The sequence below is a fragment of the Callionymus lyra genome, chromosome 5, assembly GCF_982586985.1.
Source record: "Callionymus lyra chromosome 5, fCalLyr1.hap1.1, whole genome shotgun sequence".
NCBI lineage: Eukaryota > Metazoa > Chordata > Actinopteri > Syngnathiformes > Callionymidae > Callionymus > Callionymus lyra.
Genome location: NC_141822.1, coordinates 32,356,005 through 32,378,204, shown reverse-complemented (window position 1 = coordinate 32,378,204; position 22,200 = coordinate 32,356,005). Strand labels below are relative to the sequence as shown.

Genomic DNA, 22,200 nt, shown 5'->3' with positions numbered 1-22,200 from the left:
TTTACAAAGAAAAGCATCTCGATTTTGTCATTTCTTTATGTTTTTACACCCAAACTACTGTTTAATAGCTTTTTTTAAGTAAAAACTCACAGCATCTGTGTTCATTGTTGAGAACTGTCACATATATCCCTCAGAATCTAACAGCCAGTTAGATTGCAATTGCAGATTTCAAATAACAACTGGCAAACTGGTATGAACTGTGGAATGTGACTGCAGAAAAAATGTGTTTATTATTTATGATTTTGTCTTATTTCACTGCAACACAGTCATTAAATACATTTATTACTGTAATCAATACTTGAACATGTATCACCATGACTTTAAGTGTCTCTGCCAAACATCCATATATCTTTTTAATATTCCCATATCACTGAAAGTCACTATTGTGTGGTGATAGGCTGTAACCGGCAAAATAATCACACCGACATTCTGATATATCAGTGGGAAACACTTCTATTTCTGTAACAAGTACATCTAGCACTTCAAAGGTGTGTTTATGCAGATCTACTTCCTGTAGTAGTGTCTCGAAAAAATACAAGATGAGAAGTTAGAAGAAGAACAATTATTGTGGAGAAGTTTTTGATGACAAAGTTAGACTCAATTGTTTCTGGCATGTAGAGAAGAAATGCAGGGAACATTTGAAGGAGAAAGATTGTTATAAATGGAATTAGCTGCTGAAAGAAAATGAAGAAAACTAAAGAGGATCATGAATGTGATAAATGAGGACATAGGAGTGACTAGAGAGGATAATGAAGATAAGTGGAGGAGGCTGACTTTCTCTGGAAATCCCTGATGGGAATTGTAAAAACACAAAGACAATATACAGGTGGGGTTAATTGTTTTGAGTTTTTCCTCTGGAAAGATCAGTTTTGCTTCTGGATCAAGCACACAGACTTAAAATAAACTGGTTCAGTAAATACAAGACAATATTATGCAATATGAAAATGCAGGGGGGAAAAAACTATCATTAACAAATTAAAACTATATTTGATAAAATAGAAATAGTAAATAAACAATAAATCCAGCTAAACCCAGGTTCTGCCAAGTTGGAAATAGTCTTCCAGTCGTTCTGCGGCAACAACAGAGAAAATTGCAAGAAACCACAGTTGTTTGGGCTTTTGTTCCTGAAGCATCTCTCACAGGAAAGATTGGGGAAACAAAAAGGGGCCCAGCATCATCTTAGCCACTTCATGATATCAGTGATTAAATTCCTGTCAGCCAGCAGACTAAATGCTTCTTCAGAGGGTGGAGTGCCGCTGATAACCATGATGATGGAGCTTCAGGGTCTGATCGGGGCTCCTGAGAGCTTCACCACAACAGAGCGTAGTCCCAGAGCTCTGACAACATCGTCCTCAGGCAGACTCATCAGTCAGCCAAGTGTCTCTCAGGCAGTGCCCAGCCCCAGGCACAGCCGCTCCTCCTTACTCAAGGAGACGTCCAGTATTTGATAGACTCTGCACTTGACTGAGGAGAAACCTGATGAGCAAACTTGGTTCTGTTTGTTTCTCTTTTTTGTTGTCAATATCACAGAAGCAAAAGTGGAACATTAAACAAAACAAAGGAACATATTTACCAATTCAAATGCAATCAAACTGTTAACCATAAACCCAAATAAAAAACAGCAAAACAAAATCAAATGTTCTCTGCTCTACAGTTTAAAACAGTTAACTTTTTTTTTTTAAATATATAAACAAGGTCAATAATACATCATACAAACATGTCTCTGGGCACGTCGGCATAAATTGTTGAACAGAAAATGTGCCACACAAACACAACAAACAAACATTTAACACCTGGTTAATTTATGCTGATGGTAAACAGCTCAATTTTCTGTTTGAAAAATAAGAGGTGAATTGCCGTGGTGTACAGAGAGTAAAAGAACACTCTTTGTATCACATTAGACATCACAAACACAGGCTGCTAGATCACAACATTACTTATGTTGATCTCCTGCCATGCTTTTGATTAATGAAAAGGTCCTGCTGGTTCTGACAAGTGAGTTAACAGTTCACAGCCTCACATGTCTGAGTGTGTATAGAGCGAGTCCAGTTTTAGCAAGTAAACGTCTCATTCAGTTTCACTAGAGATGGGTCAATGAGGCCTCATGAAACATTTTCATAGTGAAGCCACTGTGTCATGAAACAGTGTCTTACCTTTAAAAGGCCACTAGATGGCAGTCTAAGTTTGAAAATGATGCCAAGTTTCATTGACTTAGTAGATCAGAGCCAAAGATTTTAAAGCAGAGAGTGACATCTGGTGGCCTTTTAAAATGAAGACACTGTTTCATGACACAGTGGCTTCACCGCCAAACTGTTTCATGAGATCAGCGCATCCATCACTAAGTATCACTGAAGTAAACTTGCACTTTAGTATTTTTTATTTAACCACATCCCGGCTTCACCAAGCAACACGTACAAACATATTGTGATTTGTGTGGGGGTGTAAGATCTGTGATTGCATATGCTGATTGTTTCAAAGGAGGCCGACCCACTGATTGCAAGTTCAATTTAAAAGAGTTCCAAAGTTTTGTATACAAACCTATTTAAAATCCCAGATTGATCAAGAAGTTTCAGCACAGAGCCTTTGTTAAGACTTGAATTGAAGGAAGTATACTTAATAAAACCATATTTTATGACGCAGAAACATTTTACATTTTGTATTTCTTCATATTTCATAATTAGATTTTGCTTTTTATTTTTATTTCATCTGGGCGAGCCGAGCAGAGAGTCTGGGAGTGTCATGTGACCACCAAACTACTTTACAGCAGTGAGTCAGAGAGAGTCTTTATATATGAAGAACTAAGGTTATGAGTGGATGAAGAAATTGAAAGAAAAAAAGTATTTATTTTGTTTGATAAACAAATGTTCATTCATGCAAAAAGGAGATAATTTACGGAATTTAAGGTCAACTGTTCCGACTAAAAAAGGGACCAAAAACATTCACAGTCATAAAAGAGAAGTAGTCGCCATTGTGCTGACATGATATATATATTTATCAACCATTTTCACATATATTTGTCACTTTAGCAAAACATCCGTGCAACCATCAGCAGGAATGCAAGGACTCAGAGGTAGTTTAATCACGCTGTGACGCACACCAGAGACCAAGAGTCCAGTGCTGCGCTGGTGCTCTCTACCCCTGTCTTTTGTGTTCCTACCAGCTGAGCTGAATCGCTTCCAAATATATAGCCATGCGAACTGAACATTGCAGCAGTTTTCTCAAGAAAATTGTTGGTTATTGTCATGTTTTAATAATTAATCACAGAAATACCTGAGAAGAATGTCCCTCTGTGTCAAGTCTGCTGTTCAGTGTCTAATTGACTCCCATGAGGTGCAACTGTCCTGTGATGGCGGCCCCCACCACATCCACCCCCTCATTTATCCCTCCAATAAACAAAGCAGATGCGCTCAGGTCCCCAATCAACTGGTGTATTTTCCACCGCGCCTGTGATCAGGGCACCACCAAGGTGAACCTTATTATTTTTAATAATCGCCTATTTTGAATGTTTCCTCAGCCCCGGACGGCTCAGTCCTCTGTCGCATTTTAGGATGATTGGCGACAGCAACGCAGGAGAAAAGACATTTTGATATAAACTCAGATGTACACCACAGACAATAATGAAGCTCTTATAATGATCATTTGTATCTTCAACCCACTCGTTTATTCCGTCGTCTTGCAAGGTTCCACTGATCATCCAGCTTTATTGTTCCACTGAGATCAGTGCTTTTTTGTCATTAAGCATAAAGATTTACACACACACACACACACACACACAGACAAGTGATTCAATAAACACAATTTTCAATTAACATTTTGAAATGTTGTCATGGTTATGTTGATCTTCTTGATTTTACAATGCTTTCAATTTCTCTTCCTTTTTACTAATTAACTTTGTCTTTGTTCTTCATTTAATTTCCTCTCAAACAGAGCTTATATCTACTCTACACACCAAAATCCCCATCTTTAATTATATTTTACCTGCATCATAGTTGCGGCAAATATGTCGATGTCAACATTTTTTCTTGAATAAGTTTGTGAAAAGTGAACTGATGAGTTGTTTAGTCTACTCTCTCTCTCCCTGGATGTCATAACATAGATTTCCTAATGCTCTCAAAACCTCATTACTCCCAGAAATTCTTCTTAACTTACAGAAGCTCACTGGTCTACTTTATCCACCTGGGTTATTACGTATGGACGAGAAGATGCAGTCATTCATAAGAACTGATTTAAATGTACTTTTAAGCCTCGTCACGCCCTCAATGTGAATATCAGCTTTACTATTAAGTCTAAAATGATAGTGAACCATTTGCAATTAAGAAAGCTCAAAGAATCTACTTGTCTACCCCGACATCTAGTAACAGTTGCAAACCTGAAGTTGATTTTTTTTACTTAAACTCCAACACCAACTCCACCCAAAGCAAAACAACATCCATATTTTCATGATCTCTAGATTAAATACAATAATATCCATTATAACATTTGTACATTTTGGCCAAGCCTCTTAAAATTTTACCCTAGTGTTGTCTCAAGGTGACCTGGAGGAAACACAAGGGATACATCAAACACATTTGTTTTTGGGCCATCAGGTCACCTTGACCCAGAGCCAACACAAGGGTTAAAAGTAACAAGTGGCATCTTTAAGCACCATTTTTCTAAAAAATTTTCTCTCTTTCTTTATAGTTATATTTTATTAAACATGCATTGTTTTAACTGTGCAACTGATCATGGAGGAAAGAATGACAAGCCTGCTGAGCCGGATAAAAAAAGTGTATGTGAAGAAAAAGGATGACACGCGAAGCATGCAGATGACTCCTGGGTGGAGGTAAAGGCATTAAATAATCAATAGAGCAGTAAGTGGGTGAAGGCAGATGAGTGCAACATAAATTGAAGCTAACGCTCACCTTCTTGTGTGAAGGTGAAACTCATGTCCAGAGAAAACAAGCCAAGGTGGGTTTCATTCCCAAAGAGGGAACGAAAGTCACCTCTGTCCAAAACTACATGCACGGAGAATTACCTTTTCTTTTGTACCCTCGCTGTGTGAACTGAAAAAGTCACTTGCTCACGGTTTGCGAGGCGTAAATGTGCAGCACGAATCTAAGTACATATTGTACTGGACAGAAGACCATAAAAAGAAAACTTTCAGAACATATTGGTTCACCTAAAAATCACAGGGAAATCAATACAAACACTATTTTGTGAGAAAGGATGTGGATCTGTGTTAGACTCTTTATTAGACAACACATCCCATCATTCAGATGCACTGATTGGTCTGGCAAGACATCCACTGAGATGGTGAGTCATGTGACAGGGGGCTCCTTTGCCTGTAAATAACCTGTCTTACCCACAAAACTGACTTCAACATTCAAGCCATGAATAGAAGTTAAATACTATATCAATAAAATAAAGAAGCAAACAAAGATGAAACTCAAATAAGTGTCTGTGCTCCAGAACAACTGGAAAAGGTTTTGTCTGTTAACATAAGGACAACCATTTTAATGAAGCGATGACATTAAAAGCAGTACGAGAAAGAAAACAATCCACCTGTTGTGTTTGAGCAACATTTATTTACATCACAAATCAGCATCAGTGTTAACGTGCACTGAAGACCCACAAACCACCTGCAGTCCACACTCATTACAAATCTGCTATATTCACTTGATTTGAGGCAGGAAATAAGTCATGTAATATTTATCTACTCTATTCCTTCAGAGTAAATCATAGTAATGTGGAAAACAAGCAATTAGATTCCGAGATTGACGCCGCTGAACTTTCTTGGCATTTGCTCGCCTGTGGATGATTAGATTCTACGTCAGTGTATTACAGTCTGAAACGCTGTTCACTGTGACAAACAGCCTCAGTTATTTGAAATAAAACATATTAAATATTATAACAGCAATAACCTCATCCTTGATAGGAAATATCGAGAATTTGTACAGAATGAGAAAAGCCATATTTGTTCGACAGCTTTCCTCCAGCCGTGGTTCAGTTTAACTGACACTGAAGAGAATACGGTTGCATGAAAGTCTGATTTATATTTCATTATTGAATTTTCATTATATATTCATGCTGTTTTTTCTCTGTAACAATCGAAACTGCCTGAAAGTGTTGCATTCATCACTGCTGTGAAGTTTGCAGAGCGATACACGAGAAGAAGAAATGACAGGATGAAGAGTTTATAATATTTAATGTAACAGCTGTTGGGAGTGACACGCAGGAGTAGCTGGAGAAAACTCTTACCTGTTGCATTTTTTAAGCTATATTTTTTCTAGTAGAAGTGTGTTGACAATGCACTCAATGTGGCAGCGATAAAATACATATTTTTTATTTTGGAGGGCTACTTCCTGTTTAGTAAAATCTGCTGACACCACTGATCATCAGTCATCAAATCAAATCATCAGTGAATGAATTCTGTGACCTAGTTCTGCTTGATCAGCATTTATTTTCAGCTTAAGAGTGGGCTACAGAGAAGGATAGCGGAGACATACCCCACTATCTATGTGTTTTTGTTTAACAATAAATGAGTACTATTTTACAGGGCACCGGGGCTGATTGTGTTTAAGCCTTAGGGTGTACATTGAATCTAGCACACAGTAAATGAGCCTTGTTTCTGCTGGGTGACGACAAAAAACAAACAACAAAAGCAAAATGAAGTCATCAGTTTTCCTGTCATACATCTGGTACGGTGAAGTCCTTGCACTCTTAGTTGAGCTTGAGCCGAGCGGTCCAGTTTTGAAATCCCAAACAGATATCTCAGCTGGTCATGAGGAACCTAGTGACAAGAAAAAATATATATATATATATTGTATGAAAGAGTCTTATAAAAGATTAAATAATGATTTCTTAAAAAGGAAACAATGGGGTTTTTTTTCACTTTTGAAGCAATAATAATAATTTGATCAAAAGATGACGCACAAAAAGATGACGCTAAAAAGACGCACATAAACACATGAGACACACATAAAGAAATATGCTTGTGTATAATGCAATTTGTGCGTCACATTTGTGTGTAAACATGGTCAAGTATCTATAAAACAAGCAGAAACACATATGTCAATAAAATAATAATCTAAGGCTCATTCTGGGAATATTCTGGGATGTTTTACTTTTTTCAGTGCACCTAAAAAACATAATCAGAGTGGTCAATTCTGCAAAATAAAAACACATTTACGTGAGCATTGGCAGGAGCAGGTTTAGCAGCAGGAGAAGAAGCTGCTGCTTCTGCAGGAAGGACTTGGCTGCTGACGGGACAGGTCTCTTCCTTTTGGGACCGTTACACAGTGGCGTGTTACAGCAGGAAATGCAGACAGAGTTGAGCCTTCCAGTGCAGAACTGCTGGTAGCCGGAGGAGGCGATGAGACAAGCCCCGGAGGACGCACACGACTTCCTGTAGTGTATTCCTGTGTAGAAACAAACACGATTCCCTGTTTTTTTTTATTGGTCTGTCCATTAAAAACAATTCCTTGTTCACAGATTAAAATCTATTTATATATATATATACATATATACATAAATATATACATCAAAACACAAAACTAGATACACAGATATAATTATAAACATAAAAATAGACAAACGCTTAACCACTGTATGATCCACTAATCAAGTTATTCCAAGTCATATCACTTTCTCAGTCATATGTTACTTTCTGAGGCCTATTTTTCTCTCACCATCTCTTTTTCTGCGTGAATAAAATAAAGACATACATTCAGAGGTTTGTAAAAAGCTATAAGCACTTTCTAAGGCCATGAGAGCTGAACTGTAGAGGGAAACTTATTGTGTTGACTCCTGATGTTTGAATGTGTGAATGCAGCCTTTCTTTTAAAAAAAATTTGCATGAAGAAATTAAATAATACAGAAAATGTTCTTTTATACCATTCAAATTGCCCAGAACTCTGGCGTGACTACATAACAAATCTATATTATTATATTAAGTCAAAATTATTTAATAAAAACACCTTCATACTTAATGCTGTTGTAGTTTTTATTTTATTTAAAATAAAAACCAACAGAGATACATTATGTCAACTATAAAGAACACATGAGATTACAAAAAAAAAAATGCATTAATAATAAACAAATATTCATCAAACACATGAAGAAAATGGAAACATTGTAACTATATTTGCTATATAAGTCATGCTCCTTCTCTCCACACCTCCAGCACAAGAATATGTTTTATCAATTAAATCTAAATAAGATTAACTTCAAACTGCCAAATGATTATCTGTCCAATTATAATCAAACATCCCTGCTTTCAACTTCAAATTTAACTTCCTGGATATGAAGTCATTTGCTAATTATGTCATTTTCAGGATATTAAAAGTAGACTTAATTACTTGTCTGGATTCGTTTTTTATCTTCCTGCCCATTTATTAAATTGTACCAAACTACATCTCCACAGATAAGAGAATATTGAGCTATATATCAGTGATGTTCATCAATTTTTTTTTTGATTTTGACTCATATAGAGACTCTCAGTAACTACCTCTACAAGACATATATACATTTCAGAATCAGAATCAGAATCAGAAATCCTTTATTTGTCCCGCGAGGGAAAATTCAGTTTAAACAACAGCAAGCGCAATACCTCAAATAAAACATAAAAAACACCCAGAAATAGAATAATAAAATGAAAAGAAAGATCTAAATAGAATATAATAAACATCTGCCCTATATTATATATACACTATCATATTTACAAAAATAACAAGAAGAAAATAACAAGAAGAAAAGGTGCTGTTAAATATTTATCTGGCTGAGTTCTTATTGTGGAGATCTTATTTAACCCCCAACCTAACAAAACAAATGAATCCATTTTACCACAGATTTCAATGTTTTATCAGTGAAGAATCAGTTATATAGTTTAAATCATTGCTCACTATATGTTTGCTTATTTGTGTGATCTACTTTAGAGAAAAGGAAATATTGACAATGGGAGAACGAGCAGATACTATTTTGTTGTAATGTGTTTTCATCTGGTTCCAGGAAGGCTTTGAAGGATTCATTAACAAACACCTTCTTACAACTTCTTTTATAAAATATGACTTAAAACATTATAAAACATTGATTCATTAAATTGTTCAAGACGGGCACATGATCATGTAACTACAGCATCTCAACCCTAGATATTTCCTGAGTAATCTATTTTAACTGTAGCACTATTTTTTAACACTAGATAACAGTTATACAAAACAGTTTACATACTTATTTGTGACTTTTACAAGAATAGTTTCCTTATATACTCATATGTTGCATTACTTTCACTGTGTAAACACACATGTAAGTACTTTATTTTTAGCAGAATGTTTAATAATTAAAGTGAATTGTGTCTTTGAACATGATTAATGTTTTTTATAATAATTGAAAACTGTTTGTATGCTGTTTGCATCTCATTGGAAACATTTATTTTAATTATTTACATTTATTGAATCCTTTTAGAGAAAATAGTCAATAAAGGTTTACCCTCCTATCAATAAAAATAGTTTTAAATAGTACATTCACAAATCTGAGCGTGCGTGCATGCGTGTGTGTGTGTATGTGTGTGTGTGTGTGTGGGTGTGTGTGTGTGTGTGTGTATGTGTGTGTGTGTGTGTGTGTGTGTGTGTGTGTGTGTGTGTGTGTGTGTGTGTGTCTCTGACCATGGTAATTACTGCTTGATTACTGTTTTGTAATTAAATTACACTACAGGTAGCCATTACTTTCAATTTCAACTATTATTTATCACTGTTTTTGTTTTGAATGTGTGCTTTATGAATGTATTGTTTAGCATTTCCAGTCATCTGACATCACATTCTAGTTACTGCAGAAATCATTTGTCATCTTTTATAATTTAATTCTCAATGATCCCAGACAGTATATGATCACACATGAAATCATTTACTCCAGAATGTTTATATTGTTTTTTCCAACTCTCAATATCAATCATATTTATTCACATTATGTTAAGAGAAATGTTTTAGTCTGTGTCAAAAAATCTGTCACCAGCGAGAATATTAGTGTGTCGGTTTTTGTTTGCATGCATTTGTGTGTGTGTGTGTTTGGTACATGCTTGTGTGTGTTTGTGCTTGTGCATGTGTGTTTTTGCCCAGGACTGGCCAATATGGTTCCCATATCAATGTTACACGTGCATGTGGGGTAACAAAGTACAGATACTCCAACGACCCCCAAAGTCGCAGAGGTAGTGGTACTGGATGTAGAGGCTTGGCAGCCTCGGTACAAAGACTGTAAGAAGAAGGAAAGGTGCAAACGGATCCAGGAGGAGATCAGGGCAAGCGTGAAAGTGGAGGAAGGAAGGTCAAGCAGAGTAGCCGGTCTGACAGGGTCTCGCTACTTTGGTCATGTCAGGAAGAACAAGGAACAGAGCCATCACGGACACCTCAGATGCAGCTAAGAAAGCCTCGAGATGGCTCTGGCTTCGGAGAGGGGAACCATGGGCCACCTGAACACAAGGCCCAGCCTGATCAGCCAGTCGAAACAATCAAAATACCCTCAGTCTATAGATGTGTCTGTAGATGTCTTTAACTAATGTTAAACTATGACACAGACAAAAAGCAATGTAGGATTTGACAGAGCTGAAGGTGCTCAGCTCTCATTCTCATCTCTGGTTCTTGTGACTAGGATGAACAAGATAAAAACACTTTTTTTTTTCTATTTTCCTGCTAAATTCCTTCTGGTTTTAAATGTTAATAAACATTTGTAGTAAACAACATCCATAGTTTATTGTGCCGATTGCCCTGAAGCTAAACTCAAGCAGACCACTACATATCCTTACTGGAAAGCATTCCTGCTCTCAACAACAATAAACCTGGTTTAATAACAACACCTCAGACTCGACCTTCCAGATCCAATTTCAGTGAGTGATATTTTATCAAAGCTCTAGTCAAGGGAACATTTTTGTTTGTTTTATTAACCTGTCACAACCCTTCCTCTTACCTCACCATGTCCATCTGCCAATGCTTACCTGAGTGTACAAAAATCAGCGCAGAAGTCCTTGCCTAACAGCTGAACGATAAAGATTTGTCACCAATTGGCTGAACCTGACATCGGCGTGGAGGACGCCATCATCTTCCTTCTCCACCGAGCACTTTCTTACCTGGAGTCGCCTGGAGGCACTGTGAGGATCCTTTCCTGGATCTAAGCAGTGCTTTCAACACCATCAGGTCAGACATCCTGAGGGACAAGCTGGAGCTGTCTGGAGCGGACACTCACCTCACGGACTGGATTGTGGACTACCTCACCAACCGTCCACAGTTCGTGAGGACCCGGGATGGTGTTTCGAAGACTGTACTGTGCAGTGTAGGGGTCCCCCAGGGAACGGTGCTGGCACCGTTCCTTTTTTCACTGTACACTGCAGACTTCCAACACCTGTCTCCCACCAGTCACCTGCAAAAGTTCTCGGACGACTCCGCCATCGTCGGCCTCATTAAGGACGGGGATGACGGGTCGTACCGGGGACTTGTCCAGGACTTTGTTGACTGGTGCCTGGAAAACCACCTCAAGATCAACTCCAGCAAAACTAAGGAGTTGATTGTGGATTTCCGGCGGTGTCCCTCCATCTCCCCCTCACCACTGAACATCCAGGGACAGGACATTGAGATTGTCACGTCTTACAAGTTCCTGGGTGTTCACCTCAACAACCGCCTGGACTGGGTGGATAACACTGCTGCTCTTTATAAAAAAGGGCGGCGTAGACTCTACCTGCTCCGGAGGTTGAGGTCGTTTGGTGTCCGGGGGCCACTCCTGAAGTCATTCTATGACTCAGTAGTGGCCTCTGCCATCTTCAACGGTGTGGTCTGCTGGGGGAGCAGCATGACAGCAAAGGATAGGGCTAAACTGGACAGCCTTATTAAGAAGGCCGGTTACGTCCTAGGGCGCCCCCTGGATCCTGTGGAGGAAGTGTCTGGGAGGAGGATACGGAGCAAGCTGGGCTCCATGAGGAAGAACTCACCCTCTCCAGCACACACTGAGGGCATTGAGGAGCTCCTTCAGTGATAGGATGCTCCATCTCCGGTGTGTGAGGGAGAGGTACCGCAGGTCCTTCCTCCCTGCTGCCATCAGACTCCTCAATAAGAACACACCAAGATAAATATTTAACTGCACCTTTCTTGTTATTTTTGTAAATATGATTGTGAATATATAATATAGTGCAGATTTATTTTCTATTCTATTTAGATTTTATTTCTTTTTCTTTTTATTATTTTTTATTTCTGGGTGTTTTATTTTCTTGGTACATTGCTCTGGCTGTTGTTGAACCGAATTTCCCCTCGCGGGACAAATAAAGGATTCTGATTCTGATTCTGATTCTGAACCTGCACGCTCTGTCCAACACGACTTGTTGTCTAACTATGCCCAACTTTATTTCAGGATCAACTGCCTGACACCACCTCCAGCATTTGTGCACCAGTCCTAACCATCCATCAGTGATAGAAAATCACATCTGCATCTCACCCTTGTCACCTGAACAACTTTGTTCTCACCTTTGATTAAAAACTTGCTTTCTCACAAGATTGTCTTGTGGTCTGCCATTGAGTTCTTGTTTCAATGTTTGTATTTATCTATACATCTATCCAGCCATCTATCCATCCATACATCCACCCACATATACAATTATATGATATTCCCATTAATTATCAGTCATCAATTCTGCATTATACAGTCAATTATAGATGACCAGAATTGATATTGTGTTTTGTATTGTTTTTGTCAGGATGAAGGTTAGTTGATGCCAATATTATGACAGGACTTAATAAAAGTTTGCAGGAAATAATATAGACATGAAACCTGCCAAAGTTAATGAACATTGGCAACAAACTGGAGTTGATTTAATGACATTATGTTTGTTGATTTCTAGGCAGAGCGGGTGGTTAAGGGCCACATCATCTCCAAACTGCCACCATCTTTCGACCCGTTCCAGTTTGCGTACCAGCCTAAGCGCTCCACTAAGGATGCCATCTCCACTGGTCTCCACCGTAGCGAATGCTGTTCCTGGACTTCAGGTCAGCATTCAACACAATTATCCCCCAGGACCTGGTGACCCTCTGGGCCTCAACACCCCCCTGAGTACCCAGTCTTACCGTGTGGGTAACAAAACCTCAAGTGTCATCTCTCTAAACACTGGTTCCCCACAAGGCTGCATCTTGAGACCGCTGCTATCCACCCATGACTGTTGTCCCAGGTACAACACAGACCACATCCAGCAATATGCTGACGACACAACAGTCGTGGGCCTCATTCAGGACAACAGCAAACTGGCCTAAAGAGAGGAGGTGCAACATCTGGTGGACTGGTGTATGGTGTACAACCTGCTCCTGAACGTTGACGAGAAAAAAGAGATCATCATCGACTTCAGAAGATCCCTACACAGCCACACACCACTCCTCATCAATGGCACCGTCAGCGGCACCAAGTACTTGGGTGCACATCACAAATGACCTCAGCCGGACACTTCACACCACCTCCCTCGTGAGGAATTATCAGTGGTGCCTGCACTTCCTGCGACTTACGAGACGGTTTCTCTTCCCCATCCTCTCCACTTTCTACAGTGGGGCCATTGAGAACCTGCTGACCACCAGCATCTCCGTCTGATCAGGGAGCTGCAAGGCCTCCGACTGGAAGTCTCTACAGAGAGTGGTGAGGACAGCAGAGATCTGGTGTCCCAGAGATTATTGGGACACCACTCCCCCCCATCGAAGAAATTGCATAATCAAGCTGCCTAAATGAAGCTCACAGCAGCTGACCACACCCACCCCCACCCCCCACCATGGACTGTTCTCCCTCCTGTTGTCTGCTAGGAGGTTCTGCAGTATCCGCTGCAGAGCAAAAAGATTCAGCAACTGCTACTTCCCTCCGGCCATCAGACTGCTAAACGCAATATAACGATCTGTGCAATATATAAACTGTTATTTATTTTTCAAAATGTTGTCTATATCCGTCTATAGCTTTCATTTTCACCACAAAATCATTATTTTAACTGCACTACTTTTAATTTATCTATATTTATATTTGTATATACATTCACTCAATGCTGTGCATTTTAACGGTTGCCAAGGAACAACATTTTGTTGCCAGCTTCATTGCTGTGTTTTCTGTGCAATGACAATAAAAGGAAGTCTAAGTCTAAGTAGGCTGTAAAAAGGTGTGTCAATAAAGGTATCAATATAAGTATTTCAAGACCACTATAACGACACAAGACCTGGTGAGATGAAGGGAACCTGTGATCAAGACTAACGACTGTCATCGCCAAGACAAGAAAGAGACCACGAATAAGTGGTCTCGAGGCCAGTCTGAAGAACTACAACACTAGTGTACAATATTTTTATTTCTCTTTGTGTGCAGTCACGGTAGAGTGCGTTGCAGCAAACAATCTTTCTGCATAATATAAATCACATAATGAGAGTCAGCATCTGTGTCAGCAAAATCAAAACAGCAGCAAGGGAATCTATACAGTATATATAAACAGGGTGTGTGTTCCCAAATGAAAAGCCAGTTAAAGAGATGTTTATCTAGTTTACTTTGATTGTTTATTTACAGTTCAGCATAGGCCTTGGAGAAGCATGCATTTCTCTTGTGTTTTTGAGATCGTGTTTTCCTGTGCAACGTCTCATATGTGTGAAGTGAACTGAGAGCCTCAGCAATGGTCGTAGAGTTGTTATTCATGAGTAGACATCTCTACAGATCTATGCTACCTACAGATCTGCTCTTTCAACACCTTACTCTTGAATCCCAACAGCATCTGTAGTGACACATCCATTTATGCCAGGACAGTGGTTGAGCGGAGATTTTAACTGAGATTTTAGGGCATGTGTTTCCTTCTGGCACAAAATTATTAACGCTCTAACTTTGATTTACATCCTGAGCTCCAGTACAACACATGTTCTACAGTGAGAGAGCCTTCACAGGAGAGTCATTATTAGTTTAAAGATGAGACTGCGTTTATGTTCCTGAGCAGTTCCCTGATGTACTCTGTGTGTCCCTCTCATATCCCTAACTTTTCTGCTGACTCTTCCTACCTCAGCATCCTGAACAAATCTTTCTCAGCTAACTTGTCAATGTAGTCTCTTGTAGAACTAGCTGCAGGCCTTGGTCTTGGCTATCTATCCTTGCTTTGTGTGTACACTCCTAAGTATTCTTCTCTCCTTTCTTTGTTATTCTAATACTTTGTCCCTTTTTCTTTTCTAGTATTACACACCTAAGACCTTCCTCCCGGTCTCCATCAGCACTTTTGTTGTACCACCAACGTTTGATTACCAGCCAACGTCCAAGTCAACTTCTCCCTGAACTTTTCCTTTCTCAACTTCCACCAATTGATCTTGATCTCTGCTTTTATTGTATTTCTCTTTTTAGTCACTTACCTCATCGTACAGATCCGTGTACTATACAGCAACACTTTCTGGTACCTCCTTGTTATGTACTGAATACATTAAATTCAATCCACATGCGTAGACAATATTATTTCACTCCTTTTGAAATTCTATGTTCTATCATGGATCCTTGGTTCAACGATGATGTCACATACACAACTGGTTACACACCAATTTAACTATCTTCCCACAATGTACCAGGGTGAAATATTTTATAACACTTGACTTTTGATCATGTTCCTGGTCTGACGATGGATCAAGGATTGGCTTCAAAACTATGTCACGTCAAAAATACTTTGTCTATGGTCCTCACTCACACAGAACTACATTAGTCTGGTTGAGAAGGGGAAATTGACTTCATCTTGGTTTATAATCAATTTTCAAATAGTCAAAATGTCATCCTGTGAGAGTCTTCTCTATATGATTTATAAGAAGCAACTCAGACACAATGTTGCTGTTGTATTATGAGTCAACATAACACAGAGTTGCCTCATATGGAAATTAAAACACTTGGAGCTGTTATTTATTGACGGCGTTATACAATGTGAAGGTTTTACACTGCAGGGAAACATTGGCGTGGGACCGTTCATGCCGAGCGGGTCCATCCACATATTTTTCTTTCTTTGAAGCAGAACGCAGGACTAAAATAACAGAAATCACAGGAGATCTGTTTGACCAGAGACACCTCTTCAGAAGGGGCAGACGGCCAGACGTGTGAGGATTTGAAATAATTTGGGAGGATTGTTGGCAGAGATCAACAACACATTAAACATAAACGGTTACACAAACTCTAATGTTACACAGTTTTGCCGCTGCAGAAGTTTTTTTGCATTTATATCAGCATCTTGATTATAACTACTGCTACACAAACTACACTTTATTCATGTGAAATAAAATAACAAATATATATTTATACACATGTAAATAAAACAGTACAACTACATTTTAGACTGAACAAGAAAAGACAATTCAACATTGTATTGGATATTCAATATTGAATTTCATGCCTGATTCACAGCAAACATTCATTTTTAATGTGTCTCTTCTAACACTTACCATCTGATTTGACCAGCACCTCCTTCTGGCACATGTCCTGAACGTTGACAGTGCAGTTGACGATGTATTCCGGTGTGGAGCAGTCATTGTGCTTCATCTCCTCACACTGGAAGCACTGAATCTGAAGAGCATCTCCTGCAGGTCACAGAACAGCAGAATTCACATGACATGTCTTCAACCTTTATTTCTATGAAGACTTACAGAGCTGTGAGGGACAAGAATGTTTTAGATGACACTGTAACTGCAGAATGTACAATATCAATCTCTGCAGACTATTACTTTATAGCACAAGCTTTACACTCTAGTCTACATCTGACAGCTAATAAGCAGAGTCTTGTTAAGTTGTTATGGTTTCACGGTGCCAACGTAAGAACTAGTAATAAAGAAAAACAACTCACTCAGACAAAGTGGTCGTAATACCTTTAAAAGACATTTAAAAGGTGATGAAGATGGCTTTAGAGATGCTTTTGCAAAGTGTCCCAATGAATCCAATAAACATTCTGTGTTATGGTGTGAATAAAGGCGTCAAAAAAGCAAGTATGCCCCAATAAATACATGCTGTATAAGTAAAGAGGAAGTCACGTCTTGGCCAAATGAAGGATTTATTTGTTTCTTCTTATCCACAGATGAACCAAAAAATATTTGTTCCAACAACGATGCATTTTATAGTTCGCTGAAGCCTGTAAACACATCTTTCTTTCTAAAGCTACACCATTTGGTCCGTCTGTCCATCACTATGACAACAGCAGCAGCCTCAGATTACATCCTTTAAAAAATGCTCATTCTGGTAAATATTTTACTTCAATGTAGTCTGATTTTTTGTTTAACCGACAGATAGTTTAAGAAAATGGGGTGATCACAGCAAAATAAATTTAGAAAGAGATACATTTAATAGATAAACAGTTTTCACTGATGGAGACTTTAATGAATGTGATGTCTAGTCTAAAGCCATAAAAGACTAAATCATTAACATGTTATTTTTATATTATAGTTGTGGAATTAATTTGTATCTGTTATCTAAAGGGTGAAGATGAAAGCTTAGCTTTGTTCAGAGCTCAGTGGGTGGCACTGTAAATGTTGGGGGAATTGAAAATTTAAAAAAAATCTTTGAACCTTCTAGATTTTCATTGAATTAAAGGTTGAGAGCTAAAGATTATAGAGCAGAGACCGCCATCTAGTGGCTTTTAAAAATAAGAACACTGTTTCATGATACCTCATCAACCCATCACTACTAGACGGTGTAACATTTGGATTTATTATCTTCTGGGTTTGTGGAGACAACGCGCCGCACACAAGACTGATGTAGTGTCAACAGAAGGTCCACCAGGTGCGTGTGGACAAGGTCTTCAAAGCCTTCAATACTTTAACATTATCAAAAGCACTCACTTACATTTATATTACAAATTTCTGCCCAATGAAACTGCATTAATTGATATTCTCTTCATTGTGCGGTAAATCAAATTGAGCCTCTAGGTGTCGCTCTGCCTGGACATTCTAACATGACCAGCATAAGAGAATTTCCGGCAAACATAGATAGCCCAAACGCAGGAGTACAATGAGGTCATTGTTTCTGCCCTCTGATTGGATGATTACTGCTTAAGGTCACATCTACAAACATGTGTTTTGGATGAATTATTAATGGCCTCAGTGTCTGGTTGAGAAGAGAACATTTTCAATTTTGAACAAATAGTTGACATTGTTCAAAATGAGAATAGCATCCCTTAATGCTAACAAAATATATAAGTCACTTCCAATCCAGTGGCTACAAGTGGCACTATTGAAAAAAAGAACCATTTTAAGGTTTTCATTTTGTTGTTCTGTGTTTTGAAAATACATTCTGACATTTCAATCATCAACTGGATAAAGTGCCTTCTGTCTGTGAGTGTTTACCAAACACACAATTGTATTCAGATGCCAACCGTGAAATAACTTGTTGGTTCCTGAACACAATTTGGAAAAAAACAAACAAACCATGAAAGCTTTTTTTTTTAGCATTAACAAATGGGAATGATCACTATTGTGTTATAAAGTAATAATGTCTCTATTAAAATAAATTAGATTCATTATAACTGTTAGCTGCTTATGGTTGCGGCTGACATTATGTTGAATCTAGTCATCTATGTCCTTTAGTCATGAGGTACGTAGATGCTTCTGCTGGTTTATCAGAAGCTGTAGAATAAGTTCAAATCTTGACACATGTTGGTTTTTTATATTGAATTATATTTTATTTTGTGTTGTTGGTTTCCATGATAGGAACTGTACTAAAAGGTTGATCGGGTCTGGTACGTCCTTGATGAAGTCCCAGGTACCAATAGCACCGGCTGTCCAATAATGTACACAATTTCTAAAGCAAATATTATAAACTGGAATTACACCGGCGCACTCGAATCGCTAGCCGAACAATAGCTTCAAGTTACTGTTGTGTCATGGTGAAAAGACTGACGATCCAAAGATGTTCTAGACAAACATCTGATTTGATAAATTGTTTTACACATTCTTGTCAATTTTACGGTTTGTGAAAAAATATGTTTTAAAAGTTGAAATACTGCTTTGATGCAAATTTGGGCAGATTTGCAAAAAAAATTCTTGGTTTAAATGGACAGCAATATATGTTTTAAATCAACATTTATACTTAAAATAAATGTTTATTTATACACTTAATAGTCTTCTGCCTTTTTAATTCGCTTCAACTATACTTCTATGTTTTATGAATTCATACATAATAAATTGGGTGATCAAGTGCATCACGCAGTTCTTTAAACAAACGCCTTAAAAAACACCAGGCAATAGATTCTTCAACACTCGCTGTGGACTATTCATCCCTGCGGACAGATATTACCGGTGTAATTATTAAAATGGCACCGCTCATTAATCTCAGCTTGGGCAGAGCCATCAAACACCGCTGATAAAGGTACAACATTACAAGCTCATTACTTAAAACCAGTCAAACGCCTCAAATCTTCATCCATCATTTGAGTAAAGATGCTGGGCTCAAATACATCTCAGCCTGACAAATAATAATAATAAATGCAGCAAAAGAATGGATTTGCTTTGAAAGTTAAGCAAGCCATTTAAGTGATGTTATTATTTAAATAATTGTTCAATTTGTTGATTAATCATTGAAATAAATGGATTCATCATGGGTCGCCGGAGACGTTCCCACTCGAGTGTGCGATGACGATCTTGATTTGTTTCAAGGAGGCTCTTGCTGTTCAGCTGCGGCAATAAACTACTGCACATTCAATTAAGTGCATCATAATGATCACTTAAAATTACTTTTGTAACATCCAGGTATACTTAATATATAATAACATTAACATATATACGACTTTGTTTACAGAATACAAAAGTGTTGGGTTACTTCTTAGATATAATGTTAATAAAAACACATTTAATAATAATAATAATAATAAATTATTGCAATAAAACTTTATTGAACACCTTTTGGAACACCGTTCACAAAGTGCTTCTCAGGCGACATTAAACATATTTTTAAATATAAATATACCAAATGCAAATTCTATTTATTCATTTGCTATAATAATAATACTTAATACATAATATAATAATATAATATAACAATTAAATTAAATAAAAAAACGTTCCTTGATTATATTAGTGCCTAAGGCAGAAAGAAACATGTTCTTATTGTTTGTTATGTTTCATATTGTTGTCTAAATCTAATTGTTTAAATGGGGATGATAGACGACAAATCATAAAATCATAAACCATCTGTGTGGGGAACAATAATAGTCTGGCACCTTTATCTGAGGATCACGATCCGCTTGGATCATTGGACGTGGAGACGTTGTTGGAAATAAGATAATATAAATAAAATAAATAAATAAATAAAATATTCTTTCTATGCTCGGTCGGCGCTCAATTTGAAAACGAATTAAGATGAGCTGTCGTGGATTTGATCAACTTTGGGGAGTCTGAAACTGTTTTCTTTCTTTGCTTTTAAAAAACGTCTCTGTTTAATTGCGTTTAATAATAAATAAAAATAAGTTGCACATACCTGCGTCGAGAAGGACTCCAAATAAAGTCGCAAAAACAAAAAGACGCATCCTGTCTTAATCGACACTCGTTGGGGAAACATCCGACCCTGTGCGCCCGTTCATGCGGTTGACCCGAGGAGGCGCCGGCGCGGAGGAGTCCTGTTGCCGCTCATGATGCTGTGCGTGTCGGCGGCTGAGGTGCGACTCTCCGCTGGAGCTGCGAGCGCTTTTGGAGCGCGCCAGCGCGAGAGGGCTGTCACGTGACCGCGGCGTGTACTTTCCAACATGTGAGTCAGTGATGGCCTCATCGTCACCAGCGTGGAGGACAAATTACTCAGTGTTGTCCACGCATGATTCATGCGAGCGTAAACACAGATTTAGAGCATTTTAGTAGGAATATTTATATTGTATAGTCTTTTATTTGATTTGGAGTCAATACAATGTGTTTCTCCTCTCAGTGATGTGATATATTTTCATTGTCTATTTAACTTGAATCACTTTTTTAGTTCATAAGCGTGTTATCCTTGTGTTGTTGGAAGCTTCATAGCTCAACCATCTCCTCAGTAAACCATAAGATAATTCAGGTAATGAAGGAAAAGAAGGTACCAGTAGATTGACCATTATATGAATCCCCAAAAATTGGGACACTTCCAATAGCTGGAATGGCTTTGTAAGTTGCAAAATGTTGAGGGTTTTTGGGGTAAGGTCGAGTGTTTTTTCTTTGCTTCTGACTCAAATAAATGTTACATTTATATTCTGAATTCCTAAAAATACACTTAACCTGGCCTCTTGGAGGACATACATTTGTTTAGGAACTATATGTCCATTTATCCGAAGCATTTCACAAAATTATGAGGTAAAAATATATTTTTTAAAAGGAGTAGTTCTCTTTAAATATCCAGATTGATATGATTAAACTGTATACAAATGAACTGTGGTAGTGAATTCTTCAGAATAACTTATCTAATATACAAAAAAAAAAGATTTAGTCTATTTAAAAACATTTTTTTTGTAGAAGCCATTCTCTGCTTTAAAGTGAGGATGTAGGCTTGAAGTGGTTATTCAATCGATGTAAGGATACATGATGCAGTATAAAAAGACATTATGGAGTTGGTACACAAGTTGTGTAACCGGAATGATACTTTACTAAATAAAGAAAGAATCACGGCGAACGGTTGTCCAACTTCAGCCGCAAAACCCATCACACATTACCTTTCAATGCCGATTACAGAGGATCAAACCCACATCCGGAGTTTTCTATCAATTAAGCTATCCTGGCGAGTGACGAAACAAAAGTATATTGCAAGATATCAACAAAAAAAACCAGGACATCTGAAAGACTTTATAAAAGAGGAACAGTCGCCCAAAAGAGGACATGTCGTGGTAAAAGACGACCTATGGTCAACCTTGGTACCAGGTTCTAAGGGCACTCAGGAGGTCGATTGCTGGCTTAACTGTTCACAGGTGAGAGTTAACAGTGAAGATCGATAAGAAGTGAAGGACGCTAACACAAATCCTACTCACCTCTGATCTTAATTAGATGGAGTGCTGCTTAGAAAGAACATGTCACAGAGTTTGATGGAGCTGCTGACGTGACAGAGAGAGTTTGATAACCAGGTGACTTTTCACAGCATCGTCAATGACATTCATGGATATTTTTCTTCCGAGAAATCGATTGAAAGTCCTTACTTTACTTTATTAGTAAACTTGACTTAAATGAGTGTGTGACATGTTAAGATTCACAGGATAATGTTATTTCAGAGAAAATAGAAAATACCATTAAAAAA

General features: G+C 38.0%; 1 protein-coding gene across 2 annotated transcripts; it reads right to left on the bottom strand.

The window, feature by feature from the left end:
- Nucleotides 1-5,592: 5,592 nt before the first annotated feature.
- LOC148080352 (ly6/PLAUR domain-containing protein 1-like) lies at nucleotides 5,593-20,595 on the bottom strand. 2 transcript variants are annotated; one of them, XM_087792034.1, is made up of 4 exons: nucleotides 20,434-20,595; nucleotides 16,416-16,550; nucleotides 7,169-7,421; nucleotides 5,593-6,769 (listed from the first exon to the last, which is right to left on the bottom strand). In XM_087792034.1, the coding sequence occupies exons 1-4, from the start codon at nucleotides 20,480-20,482 to the stop codon at nucleotides 6,751-6,753; spliced, it is 456 nt and encodes a 151-aa protein (XP_087648160.1). In that variant the 5' UTR covers nucleotides 20,483-20,595; the 3' UTR covers nucleotides 5,593-6,750. The 2 variants fall into 2 exon arrangements, with proteins under 2 accessions (XP_087648160.1, XP_087648161.1); XM_087792035.1 differs by having other exon boundaries at nucleotides 7,169-7,397.
- Between the last annotated feature and the right edge of the window lie 1,605 nt (nucleotides 20,596-22,200).

What these genes read in the sequence shown, in the direction of transcription:
- LOC148080352 (XM_087792034.1), bottom strand. Translation starts at nt 20,482, where the DNA reads ATGCGTCTTTTTGTTTTTGCGACTTTATTTGGAGTCCTTCTCGACGCA. An exon ending in TGGAGTCCTTCTCGACGCAG is followed by an intron (nt 16,551 to 20,433) that starts GTATGTGCAACT and finishes TGTGACCTGCAG; the next exon opens with GAGATGCTCTTCAGATTCAG. An exon ending in GGTGCTGGTCAAATCAGATG is followed by an intron (nt 7,422 to 16,415) that starts GTAAGTGTTAGA and finishes AAAAAAAAACAG; the next exon opens with GGAATCGTGTTTGTTTCTAC.